The sequence below is a fragment of the Meles meles genome, chromosome 11 (assembly GCF_922984935.1).
Source record: "Meles meles chromosome 11, mMelMel3.1 paternal haplotype, whole genome shotgun sequence".
Classification (NCBI taxonomy): domain Eukaryota; kingdom Metazoa; phylum Chordata; class Mammalia; order Carnivora; family Mustelidae; genus Meles; species Meles meles.
The window spans coordinates 19,376,246-19,391,946 of NC_060076.1; the positions used below are offsets into that span (position 1 = coordinate 19,376,246).

A 15,701-nucleotide genomic window follows, 5' to 3' on the forward strand; every position below is an offset into this window, starting at 1 on the left:
TGCCCGATCTCCGGCCGCCGTCTCCGTGTCCTCCCGACTCCAGCCGCCGTCTCTGCGCCCCTCGGACTCCAGGATCAAGACCCCTCCGTCTTCGCGCGCCCGGGACTCCAGCGGCGGTCTCCGCGATCCCCCCGGGATTCTGCCACTGTTGCCTCGCCCCCCAGACCCAGACTCCGGCAGCCGTCCCCGCGTCTCCCCGGATCCAGCCCCTTCTCCGCGCCCACCCGCTCGCCGCGAAGCCAGACTCCGGCCGCCGTCTCCGCGCCCCCCGGGCTCCGGCTGCCGTTCCGGTGCCGACGAGCGCCAGCAGTTGCCCCCCGGCGCGCCCCGCGTCCGCTCGGGCCTCGGCGGGGAGATGAACGCACCGCTGGACGGCCTGTCGGTGAGCTCGTCCTCCACGGGCTCGGTGGGCTCGGCGGCCGGGGCGGGCGGCGGCGGCGGGGGCACGGGGCTGCGGCTTCTGTCTGCCAACGTGCGCCAGCTGCACCAGGCGCTGACGGCGCTGCTGAGCGAGGCGGAGCGGGAGCAGTTCACGCACTGCCTGAACGCGTACCACGCGCGCCGCAACGTCTTCGACCTGGTGCGCACCCTGCGCGTGCTGCTGGACAGCCCGGTCAAGCGGCGCCTGCTGCCCATGCTGCGTCTGGTCATCCCGCGCTCCGACCAGCTGCTCTTCGACCAGTACACCGCCGAGGGCCTCTACCTGCCCGCCACCACCCCCTACCGGCAGCCCGCCTGGGGCGGCCCCGACGGTGCGGGGCCGGGGGAGGTGCGCCTGGTGAGCTTGCGGCGCGCCAAGGCCCACGAGGGCTTGGGCTTCAGCATCCGCGGGGGCTCGGAGCATGGCGTGGGCATCTATGTGTCTCTGGTGGAGCCAGGCTCTCTGGCCGAGAAGGAAGGGCTTCGAGTTGGGGACCAGATTCTGCGTGTCAACGACAAGTCCCTGGCCCGGGTGACCCACGCTGAGGCTGTCAAGGTAAGCCTGTGGTCTGGGGACGAGTACAGGGCAGAGTGACAGGAGCTCTGCCTTTGTGTGTCCTTAGGCAAACTGCCTAATCTTTCTGGGCCCCGTGTTTCTTAAGACATGTTTCTTTAAGACTAGAACATCTAGTTTTGTTTTAGCAAATAGATAACAGGCACTGTGGATAAGGTGGTGGGCAAAACAGACTGACTTGGAGCCTGCTTTCGTGGGGGCATAAAGGCTAGCAGTGTGTGGGAGACAGACTTCAGATACGCGGGCAAATATATGATTACAAGTGTGAAAGGCATAGGGATTCTTACCAGCATTAAAAGGAAAAGGTAAGGTGTCCTGTTGGCATGTGGTTAGTAATCAGTGGGTGGTCCCCACTTCTGCTGTTGCCGTTCTCATCGTTCCGGCAGGTTTTGCCCCTGGAAGAAAGTTTTGTTAGCACCAGCCCCATGGGAGGAGGCTGTCTGGTGATCCTCAGGGCTCCAGCCTGACTCTGCTGTGGACACACCAGGCTGTGGGTCCTGGAACTGGACTCTTTTCCTCTGCAAACTTCTGGATCCCCTTGAGGAAAATGGGGCCACTGGACCTTCTAAGTGTCCCTAACCTTGTTGGCAAGGAGGCTCTTGCCTGCATGTCACAAATAAATCCTGCCGCCCCCCCCCCCCCTTGAGAGTAGCTGCACTTTTTGTGTCTGTTAATTGAGAAAAATAACCTCATGACAACCGTCTCCTAGGGATTTAATCAAGCTGTTTAAAGCGGTTTTGTGTTTGCTAATCGCACACCTAGGGCTGTTGAAAACCAGTTGGGGTATGAGATGGATAGTGTTTGGTGTACATGTGCATTCGAGAATCCCTTGAAGGTGTTTACACACACACACACCACCTTTGCCCATCTTTGTACAGGAAGTGAAGAAGTTTGGGGATAAAACAGTGATCTACTCAGCTTGTGCGGGCAGGAAGATGTTTCCTAGGGGTTTAGGGTGCCCTGTGACCCAGCTTCTCTCCACCACACCTTTTGTCCCTGCCTCGTGTCCTCCTTAGCGCAGGTGATTGGGACACCGGCTGAGGGCCTGCTGGGCTACTTCCTGTGTCCTCTTCAGTGACCCGTGGTCAGGTGTGTAGTGAGCCCACTTCCTGCCCGTTCACTTGGGGCAGAACCTGCCTGACTCTCGCTTTCCTTGTTTGGTTGCCAGCCCTTCTGCCCCCTGCCCCTTGAGGATTTCAGACACTTTTCTGCTGTTCCAGGGAAAAGTCTGATGGGTTGATACTGTTTTGGGGAGGCGGGTGTAGCAGACAAAGTTTCCTGTGGATTTCCATGCACCTGCCCTCCTCTCTGTCTCCTCCCCCCACATCAGTCTTCCCTCTTCTCTGACATTCCATATATTTATAAAGAAATAGTCCATTAGCCTTTGGCCCTAAAAGATCTGGAGTTCCCAGATGATACATTTATACTCAAAAGATACATGATCCAAATGGTCAATTATAATTGTGGATTCAATTTTAGAGGCAATTTTAAAAGACTTGCGTAACTCACTCATCACAAGGTGACAGACTTTGGAAAGGCTTCGGGTAACCCGGACATGGAAAGCACGGGCCCCCCTGTCGGTGGGTATCCCAGTGTCAGGCACAGCCAGAGGCTGGAACTGCGCGGCTCGGAGCTTCAGCTCGGCCCTCCCGGGTCTCGTGCGTGTCGCCCCGCCTGTCCTGTCCGAGCCTCTGTGGCTCCTCTAGTAAAACCTAAACTCTCTGTGCTGTGGTTTTTGAGCACACTATGTGTGTGGGAGCCCTGGGAGCTGAGCAGCCCCCTGGGTCCCTGACTGTCCCTTTTCTTCTGGAAGGGGTCGTCTGAGGCCAAACGAGCTTCTGCCTCGGGATGCCCCTCTTCTGGCCAACGCCAGACACAGCCTGCCGGGAACTCACCCCTTTGGAACCTTCAGAAGCAACAGGCAAAATGAATACGGCTTTGTGTCACCTTAACTCCAGGGGGAAAGGGGAACAGACTTTCCGTGTGGGTGGAATTTAAGACGGAGGAGGCGGAACCTGGTCTCTGTGGCCTCAGGACACTTCAGAAGAACCCCTGGGGCTGGTGACCCACCTCCACAAAATTAAGGGCATTAAGTCCCTGAACCTCAAGCCCAAAGAGGCCCCAGCTTCTCTAAGTTACAAACTGCCCTTCACCAGGATGGTCTCGACTTTCAGCCCCCCGTATTAGCTTCAGTGCGGTAGGGCCCGGTGTCGGAGATTTTATGATGTGGGTACGCTCCTTTTAACCAAACCTCAGACTTGAGTCAAATATCACCAGTTTTTCTGCTTTTTCTGTGCCCTAGACCCCATGGCATTTAGTACAAAACCTGTTTTCTTGCTCCTTCAATGTTATTTTATTTGTTCATTTGTTTGTTTATTTCCTCCCCATCTTTCTGGAAGAAGAACTGGCAAATGAAAATTGTATATAATTACGGTGTGCAGTGTGATTGATTTGTGATACCCGTACAGGATAAGAGGATTTTACCACATCAAACTAATTATCCATCACGTCCCAGAGTTATTTTATTTTTGTGGTAAGAACACTTAGGATGTGCTCTCTTCACAAATTTCAAGCATACAGTACAGAATTCTCTATTGTAGTCACCGTGCTGGGCCTTAGATCCCCAGAACTTACTCAAAGTCTGTACCCTTTGACTGACATTTTCCTATTTCCTTCCCCCCTGGCCTCTGACAGCCACTCTTCTGCTCTTTGCTTCTGTGAATTAGACTTCTTTAGTCACGTATCAGTGAGATCATCCAGCATTTGCTTTTATGGGTCTGGCTTATGTCACTCACTATAACCCCTTCCAGGTGCATTCCTATTGTTGCAAAGGACAGAATTTCCTTCCCTTTTTTTTGTGGCTGAATAATATTCCAGTGTGTGTGTGCGCGCGCGTGTGTGTGTGTGTGTGTGTGCTTTTTCTGTTCATCTGTCAGTATAAACTTGTTTCTGTGTTTTGGCTCTTGAGATGTGTTTTCAATCTTAAAAAACCTTTGTTTTTCTCCTGCAGAGAAAGAGGGGGAAAAGATCCTCTGAGCATCCTGAAGGAGAGATTGTGTGTATGTGTGTGTGTGTAATAAAAAGAAAACAAAATTTTAGGAATAAAGTTACTTAAGAGTTCATGAATCAGAGAGGGTCACCTCCTCCCAGGGAGCAAAGGCGATTGAACGTACAGTTTTTTTTTCCACTTCTCTCTCTCCCAAATCAAGTATCCATTGTTGCTCAGAGCAGTTTAGCAAGGATTCTGTTCCTCTCTCCAGAGGGCTCCCATCCCTCTCTTGAAGCCTATTTGCTAAATCATCAGTGACAGCTCCAGATAAGGCAAGCCATTTACTATTTGTAATTATATTGAAAAGTTTGATTTTTGAAAAATCTCTCTTGAATGAACCGGAGCCAAAAAAAAAAAAAAGTAGACCTTTCAGAGGTTTTCAGCCAGAAAGTGTTGGTTCCTTAGCCAAGGAGCCCAGAGACCAGGGATGGTGCTTTGGGCTCTGCCACATGCCTGCTATGTGACCTTGGGCCAATGGCTGACCCTCTCTGTGTCCTAGGGTGGATTGGCCAGAGTCTGCCTACGGTCCTTTCCGGTCTCAGACAATCTGCGATTTGCTCAGTATGTGCTACACAGAAGGCATTTAGAATGTCTAATCCAGTGTTTTCTTGGTCTTTTGGAATTGATTTCGTTTAAGGCAGAATTAAGAAAGTTGGCTAAGGATTAGGAGATGAGAATTTTGGCTCTCTTGTGTAGCCTCCTACTAATTCAGGAAATTGACGGGTGACACACTGTGCTGATGAGAACTTGACTGCTGTCCCTCGACCCAAGAACACCAATTCTGGTGCCGTTCCAGAGTAAATGAGAAGATGACCATGGGATGGCGGCATGCACAGCACTCCCCCCGGGGCGCTCCATATCGCATTCACTTACCCACTTGCCCTCTGAGTCCCCAATTCTGCAGGTGGCAGGGCACGGGGTGGCAGAGCGTGGGGTAGCCAGGTGCTGCTGGGATGTGTGTGGCCTGTGTGTGTTTCATCCCAATAAAAATGAAATGGCTTCATTACAATCTCAGCATCCCCCCTGGGTTCCTCCAAGGGGCATATTAGAATTTGCAACGTTCCAGAAGTTAAAAACAGCGGCCAGCCCTTTCATTTAATTAGAGTCATCACACCCTCCCTTCCTCTGCATAATAACCCGCAAAGAATCTGTCCATATTAATATAAATGATTGTATTTAGTCCAGCACATTCTAAACGACACATTTGTCATTTTCCCATTGTACATGGTTAGCTGAAGCCATTATAAATGATTACCACTTCCAACTTTGTATCTGAAATGCAGCTTCTCCCACTGGGGTTATTACCATTTTCCAATTTGGAAACCATGGGTAACGTGTTCATGGGGATGCACAGACTTTCCTCTGGCCCCATCCTCTTTCCTGGCTCCTGTGGGCTTGCCAGCAATGACATGTTGAAAGCTCACTATTAATAAACTCCTTATTAAATAGATGTTTGCTGGCCAGATCCAGAGTGTGATGTAGTGCTTTGAGAGGGTCCATTTCTTTAATTTAATCTTATTTATTTCTGTGGCCCAAGCTGACACTCAAGGTTTTAGACAATTACAGTGCCCGCGTAGGACCAAATCCTCCGGCAGCTGGTTATTTCCTCTTCACACGAAGGAGGTGTTTTGGAGGCTGGAAGAGAATGCCCTTATTTTTGAGTGGGGGAGAGACTGATATTATTATTAGAAGAGTCCTGCGTCTTGGCTTTAAGCTGGACACGAAAGAGATCGAGAATTACCCCGGAGCCAGCGTCTTGTTTTTCTGTCACCTCCCTCTTGCGACACACCCAGCGTTGTTTATTACCTGCCACAGACTGGTGGTCTGGACGCCGCTGCAAAGATAAGGATGATCCTTTAACCCGCGCCTAGTTGGATTAGGTGCGTGTTGTTGCTTCGCTCTTCTGCCCCGCGGCACACAGCCTGTACTCACCCGTCAAGTGCGCGCCACCCCTCACACACCCGTCTGTCTGCTCACACGCCCGGCACGTGCGTGTGCATCTCCTCCGAGTCACAATCTGCCCCCACCCCCTCCACTCTGCAAAGGGCTTTGCACTGAAGCAGGCGTCCATGGGGGATTAGGCTCCAACTGGCTTTCCAGCAAGATTCTTTTATGACCCGGAAGAGCGGCGTTTGGGCTCCACTGCTCAGGGACCCCAAACGAGCGCCCAGCAAGGACCAGAGAATTTGATTAGAGGGAGTGACATTTAACGGCTGGAAGTGGTTGGAGGTTGAAATACGAATCTTTCAAAACCTATTCTTTTTTCTTCCTTAAAAAAAAAAAAAAAACCCAAGCAGGAGTCTGATGTGAACAGGGAGCTCACACAGGCTTCTCATTGTGTCCCAGGGTGGGGGGCTGTTTTTTAAAGGTTCCTGTGCTGCAGACATTTTGCTTGGCTTTGACAGCATGGCAGGTGGCAAAGGGTGCCGAGAACAGGAATCAGACCATTTGTTTCCTGTGCACTCGGGCGTCCGCTGCAGGAGGCGGCACCGCGGGGCCGGTGTACTTGTGTTTGAACTTTGCTTTACCAGAACGCTCCCGGAGGAGAGGAGGCTGGCGTCAGCCAGTGAGCATCGCCTCTGTGTCAGGTGCTTTCTCCTTCCCTGGGGGGGAGGCCAGGAAGGTCAGGCTCCAGGAGTAAAAATTGACCAGGCCCAGGTCACTATGGGGAATAGAAACGAAGTGGCCCTTCTGCCCTACGTTCCTGCCTGGAACCCAGCCCTAGGCAGTCACGCAGCCAGCCTCCTGAAAGACGAGGCCAGGGCCCCTGCTGGAAGGCAAGCAGGCGTCATACTTTGTGCCTGACATTCGGGAGCCTTTGGGGAACCATCTGCAGACTTCATTTTATTAAGTGGGGAGTGTGATGCCCATGCATCAAGGGCAGGTGGCATGTCTGAGCTCCGCCTGTCCTCCTGGGAGCTCCATGCAAGCTCTAAGCCGCACTTAGCGCCCCCAGGCCTGTGGCTGGTGCTCAGAGTAGAAATGGACGGTCAGTGGCCCCTGCCTTCGGGGAGCCGTGGGAGGGAGGGCACGGGCCCACCCTGGGCCACAGGTCACTGAGGGTTTTAGGTGCTATGACATCCACATGCCTCCACATCCCTGCCACCCTCTCTCCAAAGCAGGCCCCCACACCATCCCCTCGTGCTGCTGTAATTTCCTTCAGAGCACTGCTCACCATGGAAGGACCTTTCACTGGTTTTGTTGGCTGTGTGCCCTGCCCTCAACAAATCAGCTCCACGGAAACCAAGATTTGATCCCTGTTGCTCCCTCACCCACCCAGCACTTCCATAGGGCCCGACACACAGTAGGTGTTTTAGTAAATAAATATTTGCCAAGTGAATGGAATGATCCTGCATCCAGTGCAGTGCTGGCGAGTTCAGGATTCCTTGGTTCCCAGGTGTGAGAGCCGAAGAAAATCCGTGTGTTGTAAGGCGGTGGGTGCTTGGGGAAAAACACTGAGGAATGCCATAGGCTCTAACGTATGCTTCACCACAAAGGTAATGGTGTGGCTGTGAGCAGATCACGTGCCATCTCTGGTTGCCTCAGTCTCTGGATCTGTGAAATGGGCATAGGCATATCCCACTTGCCTTTCCAGCATGGGTATGGAATTGTATGACTTAATAGGTACAAAAACATTTGGTAAATGGGAAACCTATGCTACTACTTTAGCAAAAGACCTTTAAAAAAAAAAATACGTGGTCTGGGTGGGCAGGAGCTTTTCCCACCCTCTGTGGCCCCAGCCACCCTATGAGACCTCTTTGGTTAGTTCATTTGTTGCTTTGCTCTCAATTTTAAAACCACATTCCCAGAAGTGGGTTATTTCTGCAGCCTGGGTCGGTGATTCCAAAATAGAATCATTTATGCATTCTGAAGCAATCAATGAACCATCTTTGGGTGAGATATATCTTCTGGCTTTTTGTTAAAAAAAATAAATGAATGAACAAAAAAGAAAAAAACAGAAACAAAACCCAGCCCTGTTCAGGTTTGAAGAAGCCCTAGCATTTCAAGTAGAGGCTAAGTTCCTGCTAATCACATGTACGTTTATTTATTTTTTTTTTAAAGATTTTATTTATTTATTTGAGGGAGAATGCGTGAGAGAGAGCATGAGAGAGGAAAAGGTCAGAGGGAGAAGCAGACTCCCCAAGAGCTGGGAGCCCGATGTGGGACCTGATCCCAGAAGTCCGGGATCACGACCTGAGCCGAAGGTTGTTCCTCAACCAACTGAGCCACCCAAGTGCCCCGCACGTACGTTTAAAAACTGCTTTATTCCCTATAGAAAATGCACAAGTGAATTGATTTTTTCTCCTTTTCCGGTCCCAACCCCTTTACCTCCGTCTCCTTTGAGAATTTGTGTTCTTTCCGCTAAATTGGCTGTGCCTTTGCTTCAGCTGGCAGCCAGTTTCGTAGTTATTTTTCCTCTCTACCTGAGTTTTCGTAATATCAGCATCCTCTCAACTTTGAATGCAAAGCAAATATTTCAGCCTCCCGTAAACAAGTCCCAAGATGTCGTCTTCACCAGATTCTCAAGCTGCAGGTTACAGGGAACAACATAGCAAAGTGGTGTCCAAAAGGGGATATCTAAGTAATCTAGAAGTAGTGATTCAGAAATGTAGCTTGCCCGAGAGTTAACAGGCTCCCCAGGCAAGTCTTCATCACACTCAGGGTTGAGAAGCACCCCCTTCCTTTGGGATCTGCCCCGTCCCCGACATTTATCCACAGGAAGACTTGACCGGAGAGTGGACCCACCCCGTCCCTCTCCTGAGCTGTTCCGGAGCAGGGCTCCATAAGTGCAAGGTCAACTGATATGTTGGACAATCCAGGGAAGAGAGGTCTGTACCCAAGAGGTTGGCGATAGCTTTTGGAGATGGACCTGGGTTCATCAGACTGTGTTACTTGGCCGTGACCTTGAGCATCTCCCTTGGCCTCTCTGTGATGCAGACCCCCTCACCCTTACAAACAGGTAATTGCTACTGTTGCACATCAAAAGTTCGAGAAATAGGGCCACGCAGGTCCCACTGCAGGCATTGTAATGAAAAATGTTATCGACTGCATCCTCTTGGCTTTCAAAGTCTTCTGTTGTGCCTGCTCAGTCTAAAAAAAGAAAAAGAAAAAGGTGCCTTTGGAAGAAATGACTGGGGCTCAGGGCCCTCTCGATGCATCATAGCTGGTTGAATTGCAGAGTCATTTACTAAATGTGGTCAATATTCCCACATAGCGTTTCTCTAAAAATGTAATTGCTCCTGTTTGGGTTTTGGCATCTGCGTTTTCTTTCGTTTTACAGAGGAAATAAAGCCCGGAGATGGGATGGAATTGTATGTCCCCACCTCTCTTAAAAACGTGGGGCAGGTGCTGGGCTCAGAGGCCAATGTGTAACAGTGTAGTTCCCAGATCAGCTGCGTCGCCATCCCTGTTCCGCAGCATCCTTCCCTCTTGGACTCCCCAGGGGCCTTGATGAGAAGGGAGAGAAGGTGGCTGTTTTTCCAGAACCCATTAAAGCAATTAAATGCAGGCTGAAAGTGGTGATTTGACAATACGGCATCGGTACTTTAAAAAAAACCCTGGAATATATTTGAACCACATCTGAAATGGTGTGTGAGGCTTCATTAAGAGGTTCTGATTAAGAAAAGAGAAGAGTGGTCCAGTGTTCCGAGATTATCCTCCCATGCAGGTGGAGAAGGGAGGAAGTCTGGGGAGCGGTCTTCCTTCTGCCCTTTCCCCTGCGGACGGGGGAGGGTGTGGTGTCCTGCTGTGTCTGAGCCCAGCGGGACCTTCATCCTTGCTCCATCTCTCCTGCTGCCTCCTCTCTCTCCTCAGGGGGCCCCAAGCCTATCCCACCTTCTCCCAAACTACCCTTAAACCCTCTCCTCCCTCCACAAGTTCTTCTGGTCCTGAGGGTTTAAGTCCATATGTTCAGTTTGTCCCCAGATCCCTTCCTCTCTTCCATGCTGTCTCTGACCAGGACCTGGGCCCCCGTTTTGGTTTTTTCTTTCTTTCTTTCATTTATATTTTCAGCTCTTCCCCAGTATTAGCAAAAGCATTTATTTGCCTTGAAAGCCCTGGCTTCTTTCTGACCCCCTGAAGGCACCTCATCCTCTTGCCCACAAATCGTGGACATTTCCCAAGTTAGTGACCTTGACCTGCTCTCCTCTCTATGGTCTCCCCATTGGGGATTGCACCAGCCCCCGTGAAGTTAGACCCTCCTGGCCTGATCCCTCCCCAGCACATCTCAGACCACACCTCCCCCTTCCCTGCCATTGGAGGCCAAAGTGCAACGGCTTCCTGGCTGTCTGTCTGTCTCCCATCTTGCAGACCATTTAGTATCCTGGAAGCAGGGCACATTTTTGAAATTTGCCTCTCATCAAGTGGTTCCCTGCCTAGCGCCTTGCCCTGGAGCTGAGAGCCTTCAGGGCAGAAGCTGAGCTCCTGAACCTGGTGTTCAGGCTGCCCGTGATCTGATCCCCTTCTGTCTGCAGACAGTCCGTTTCTCTGGCTTTTCCCCGAGTGCTGTCCACACTTGACCAGACAGGCAACACTGCCCTCTGAAAGGCGGCTCTGGGTCCCTGCACCTGTCGACACCCACGGCCCCAGTGAGGCCAGCCTCAGTGGATCGTCCCGCCCACCCTCAGCTACCCAGTCTGCAGGAACCCCTCTCATCTCCCCCACGGCCCCATCAGCATAGTGACCCTGATTCACTGGTTGTGACACAGATTACACATCTCCAAGTGTTTCCTTGAATTGCTCCGTGATAATAACTTCTGTATTGAGGGCTGACGGTATTCTCTGGACTTTCTGTGTATGAACTCACTTGAACCTCCCACTAGCCCAATAGGTTCAAAGTAGGTACCGCTTTTATTGCTTTGTTGTACAAAAAATTGCAAAGAGTTTGTCACTTGCCTATTGTCACAAAGATGGAAGGTGGCAGAGCCAGGAATTAGAATCAGGCTTTGATGACTTGAGGGGCTGCATCTGTCCCTCCAATGTCGAGAGAGATGGCATCCCGCGATGCTATAGCCTGGGACCTGGAGCCAAGCCTGGCTCTGCCACTGTGCACCTGCGGCCCTTGAACAAACTCCTTGACCTCTCTGATTCTCAAATGCCTCTTTGATAACGTTGTAAGAGGAATAATAGTCAACGGCAGGCGTGTTTCTCAACTTCCCTGTTCAATTTCCTCATCTCTAAAACGGGGATACTAATGGCCATACAGGTAACCTCTGAAAGCACTGGGGGCATCTATTGATTTGAGCATTTCGTGATTACCTGCTGTGTTCCCACCACTGTGTTGGGGTCTTTTCCACACCAGTTAAGACTTCTTGGTATAGCATACTTAGCACCTAAGATGCTTCTCAGCTTACAATTCTGAGCCCACGAATAAATACGGTCCCCAAGGACCGACATCTGTGTGCCGCCTGGAGCTCTGCGAGGGCTTGGCGCAGATTTCCCCACCGGCTCTTCGGTGCAGCCCCCAGGGAGAGGAGGCCCAGCATCGAGAGGAAGAAGTGGCCGGCCACCAGTAAGCTGGCAGGAGCTGACAGGGCTGGGATTTGAACTCCAGTTCTTCCTGCCTCCAAAGCGTGCGCTCATTGCCACCTCCTGGCGGGTGTGCAGCCTAGCAAGGCGCTGGCCCGAGCCCTGTTTCAGTGGATGGACATTTCCTCTCTCACGCTGTTTTCCTTATTGAGAGGGGCGTTGCAGCCGTTTGATCAGAAAACCCCCGAGTGAGCAGACAGCCCGGGCCGCGGCCGCCCTGCCGTTTCCTGGGCGAGCTCTGTGCATCTCACTGATAGGCTTCAGGTACCCCGGCGGCACTGGGCAGTCTTGCCCCCCGCCTTTTTTCCCCCTTCACCCTCTCTTATCTCTCTTGCCATGCCCAGACCTTTGTCAGGATTTTATTTTGTGCGTTGTCTGTGGAAATTCCCTAAATAGATTAACTGTGACCTCGACTCCATCCCCATTAGGATAAACCCGCAACTTAGGAAATCCTCTCATTGATGGGGCGGAGGGTGCGAATACTCACTGTGGCGCGGGCACAGCGCAAACAGGGTCTCCCGGGCCTCGTGGGAGAGGCCGGTGGTCGTCAGCACCATCGCAGACCGGACAAAGGAAGGGCCATCTTGTTTGGTTCATAGGAAACACGAGGAGCAGAGGAGTCCGCCTGCGCATTTAAAATAAAATGTGTGTGTGCACGTGTGTTAATGACCCGAGAGTTACGGGTTCAATTATGGAGCTCGGAAACCCCAGGAAAACACAAAGGAAAAAGACCCCCCAAAACATCGATGATCGCTCACCCAGAAATAATCACTATTGACAATTTCACCGCCGTCTTTCTGGTCCCTTGTGTGCCCTCGTGTGTAAATTCCTACTGGGGATGTACAAAATTGCTGTTCTGAACATAGTTTTTGAGCCTGTCTCACCAGTGTATCATGACTCTGATAAATGTTTCTAGAACGTGGTTTTTAACGATTGCGTCATAGCAAAGATGTGCGTGATTTATTTGACTGATTTCTTTTTGGATAGTTTGTTTCTTAAATGTTAGCCACATTGCTGCTTTAGACAATGTGTCCTGGCACATTAATCTGGAAGCACGTCTCTAAAAATTCCTTGGGCTGTCTTTCTAGAGGTGGCATTGGCTCTGGGCATAGGGAGAATTTTAAGGCTTGGGTAACTGTTGCCAGATTGTTCTTGGGAAAGAGTTTCTTATTTTACAGTCTCCTCTATCAATGTTAGCGATATATGGGATGCTTCATTTTCCCCCAGCCTTGCCAACACGGGATATTATATTTCCTTCCCATTTTTGCTGATCTGTTGGACAAAAAAATATCCTGTTTTAATTTGCATAATTTAAATAGTGAGGATGAATACCTTTGCATGTTTATTATTTGTATAGCTGTATATACATATACTTAATATGTAATAAATAGCATGTAGCAGAAGGTTTCGTACTCATCATATAACACTGTTGTATAAGATATATGTACATTTATTTTTGGTGTGTAGCTTACTGATGTCCTATGGCCATTTAATCATGAGAGTGTTGCATTTCCACCTCCTCAGACCTATCAGCCTTTTCTTTAAGAGAGGGTTGTTGGGAGTAGCTGTCAGGTGGTTGGTTCATCTGGAATCCACCTGGAATTCAGATTCTTTAGTCCCAGGGTGAATTAAATTGGAGGCCTATCCCTTGTTAGCGGAATGCACAGAAAGTGGTGAGGGCCGGGAATGTTAAGTGTCCTCTAGGAGAATACACTCCATCCATGTATCCACTCTGGGGCCAAGAAAATGTTAGTATATAATCAGATTTTTCTGACGGATGGATGTGCTATGGACATTGGTTCTAGGTCCCAGCAACTCCATTGGAAACCCATCGAGGCTTGTCTTGAGTGATTATGTTGATGACTCCTAGAATCGTTAGTTCTTCCCAAAAGAAAAAAAGGAAAAGAATAAAGAGACCAAATTTAAAATAACATTTGTAAAGCAATTTACTTAAATTATGAGAGACTAAAAGCCAGGCTTAGTGGATAATTGAAGAATTGCATTAAAAGGGAATCAATATCTTTCTGGAATCTGCTCTGTCCTCATCTTCTGAGTTCTTTTGCAAGGGGATGGCGATTCTGTCACTGTCTTGCGAATTTCCCATAGCATTATCCCCAAGGACAACATTTTCTTTCTCTCTTTGATCCTTCGTGTTTTTCCTTTTCGCACAGCCTTAAGTCACAGAGACGTTTAGGAGCAAAGATACCAGAGATCAGAGGCTTTAAAATGTCAGGTCCCTGTTCCAGGCTCTGGGATCCTGATGTTCCCAGCCCTGGAGCAAAGGCTTCCTTCTTCACACCGAGCCCTTCGGAGAAGGTCAAACTCATAAAGAAAGGACAGTGGAGAGAATGAAGAGTTGATTTTTTGAAATCTACTTTGTAAGGCTCCAATTAAAGGCAAATTGAAACAACGTTAAAAGAAAAACTCAAGGGGGGAAAGAAGATGTTGATTGCTCCACCCTCCTAACTAGCTGTCCATTCTCGGCCCTATCCCCGGATCCTTATTTCTGTGCTTTCACATTCCTCCATGGCTGGATCACCTGCTTCTGTTTATTTTTGCTTCATGCATATGTTGAGCTGCATCTTGGGGAAGGGAGCTGCTCTGCGGTCTAAATTGATTTCCATGAACTTGTAGCCACTTAAAGAGGTGAGATGGCCACAGAGAGCCAGAGCGGGTGGCCACATGGTGGCAAGCTTTGCCCCAGATCCTTGCCTCATGACGGGCACACAGCTGTCAGGGACACCAACGTGAAGCCACTGTTCTTTGAGACACAGTGACTTCTCAGCGTACCGCTACCCGTGTATGTCAGTGTTCCAGTGGAATGTAAACTAACGCTTTTGGGACTTTTATGTAAGGGAACGTTTTTAAATGACGTGATTCTTAGACCAAAGTCAGCAGCAGTAAAGTATGTCTGGGGAGTGGAAGGAGAGAGTAGGATGAGAAAGCAGAGTTACTGCCCGAGCACCTGTGAAAAATCTCTCTGCTTCCAAGTCCATGTATAAGGTATCTGATCCTTGAGATGTACTTCAGCATTCATTCATTCACTTGGCAGTTGTTTTCCTGGATGATTGGTGTGATTTGACATCCTCTTTGAACTCTACATATCCCATATTTACTTACTTGTTAATATATTTGTGACTAATTTTTTTCCTACTTCAGAAATAATTGAGTGACTTAACTTAGAAAGGACATCATGAAAAAGGCACAGAGCTCAGAAGCCGTATTGGAAGGTGTGTGAATGTGTGTGTTGCCTTTAATGGGAATAATATTTCATATTTAAGTGGAGTTGTGAGCTTCCTAGCAAGCAAGGGAAAAAGGGAGATTCATGCATTGTTTAGATTCTACTAGAGAATTCATTGGTATTTCAGGAGAGGTAAAATTCTTCATTGGCAGTCAGTTTTAAAAGTAAGGCAACCAGTTTCAGGAGGAAGTCGATTTTTGCATTTCTTTTGCATTTTCTCCATTGCATTTCTTCGTTGTCTTTTATCCTATGTGGAATCACGCACGATTTCCAGTCTTTCATATTTATTGGCACATCTGTGACCAAAACAGAATTCCCTGATTTCTCTATCTGCCAAGAAGGATATAAATAAAATAATCACTGTATACGTATGTTGAGATATGTATTTTCAGGGATACGGAGCAGCACGTGCAAATAACTTGGAGCATTTGATACTATAAGAAAGGCCAGTGGCAGGAACAGGCGATGTGGCTGGCCAGGCAGCAAGTCCAGCCACACAGGCCAGAGACACACTGCGAGGAGTTTGCATTTTACATCAGAAGCAGTGGGAGCATTTGGGTATGGAGGGGACAGGGTCCACTTGCATTTTATTTTTTTTTTAGATTTTACTTATTTTTTTGACCGAGAGAGAGATCAAAAGTAGGCAGAGAGGCAGGCCGAGAGAGAGAGAGAGAGAGAGAGAGAGAGAGAGAAAACAAGCTCCCCACTGAGCAGAGAGCCGATATAGGGCTCGATCCTATGACCCTGAGATCATGACCTGAGCCAAAGGCAGAGGTTTAACCCACTGAGCCACCCAGGCGCCCCTCTACTTGAATTTAAAAGGATGTCCTGGCTACAACACAGACTGATTTCAGAGGCTGGGAAGCTGTTGCAGTTAGTGGTCCCTGTAA

At 49.5% G+C, this 15,701-nt stretch overlaps 1 protein-coding gene across 4 annotated transcripts in view; it reads left to right on the forward strand.

Moving 5' to 3' along the window:
• Nucleotides 1–354: 354 nt before the first annotated feature.
• Nucleotides 355–15,701, forward strand: part of WHRN (whirlin) — an 88,834-nt gene continuing 73,487 nt past the window's right edge. For all 4 annotated transcript variants that reach the window (XM_046022348.1, XM_046022351.1, XM_046022349.1 and 1 more), the window contains exon 1: nt 355–976. In XM_046022348.1, the coding sequence (XP_045878304.1) occupies nt 356–976 (621 nt within the window). In that variant the 5' untranslated portion in view covers nt 355. The remainder of the gene's footprint in view (nt 977–15,701) is intronic.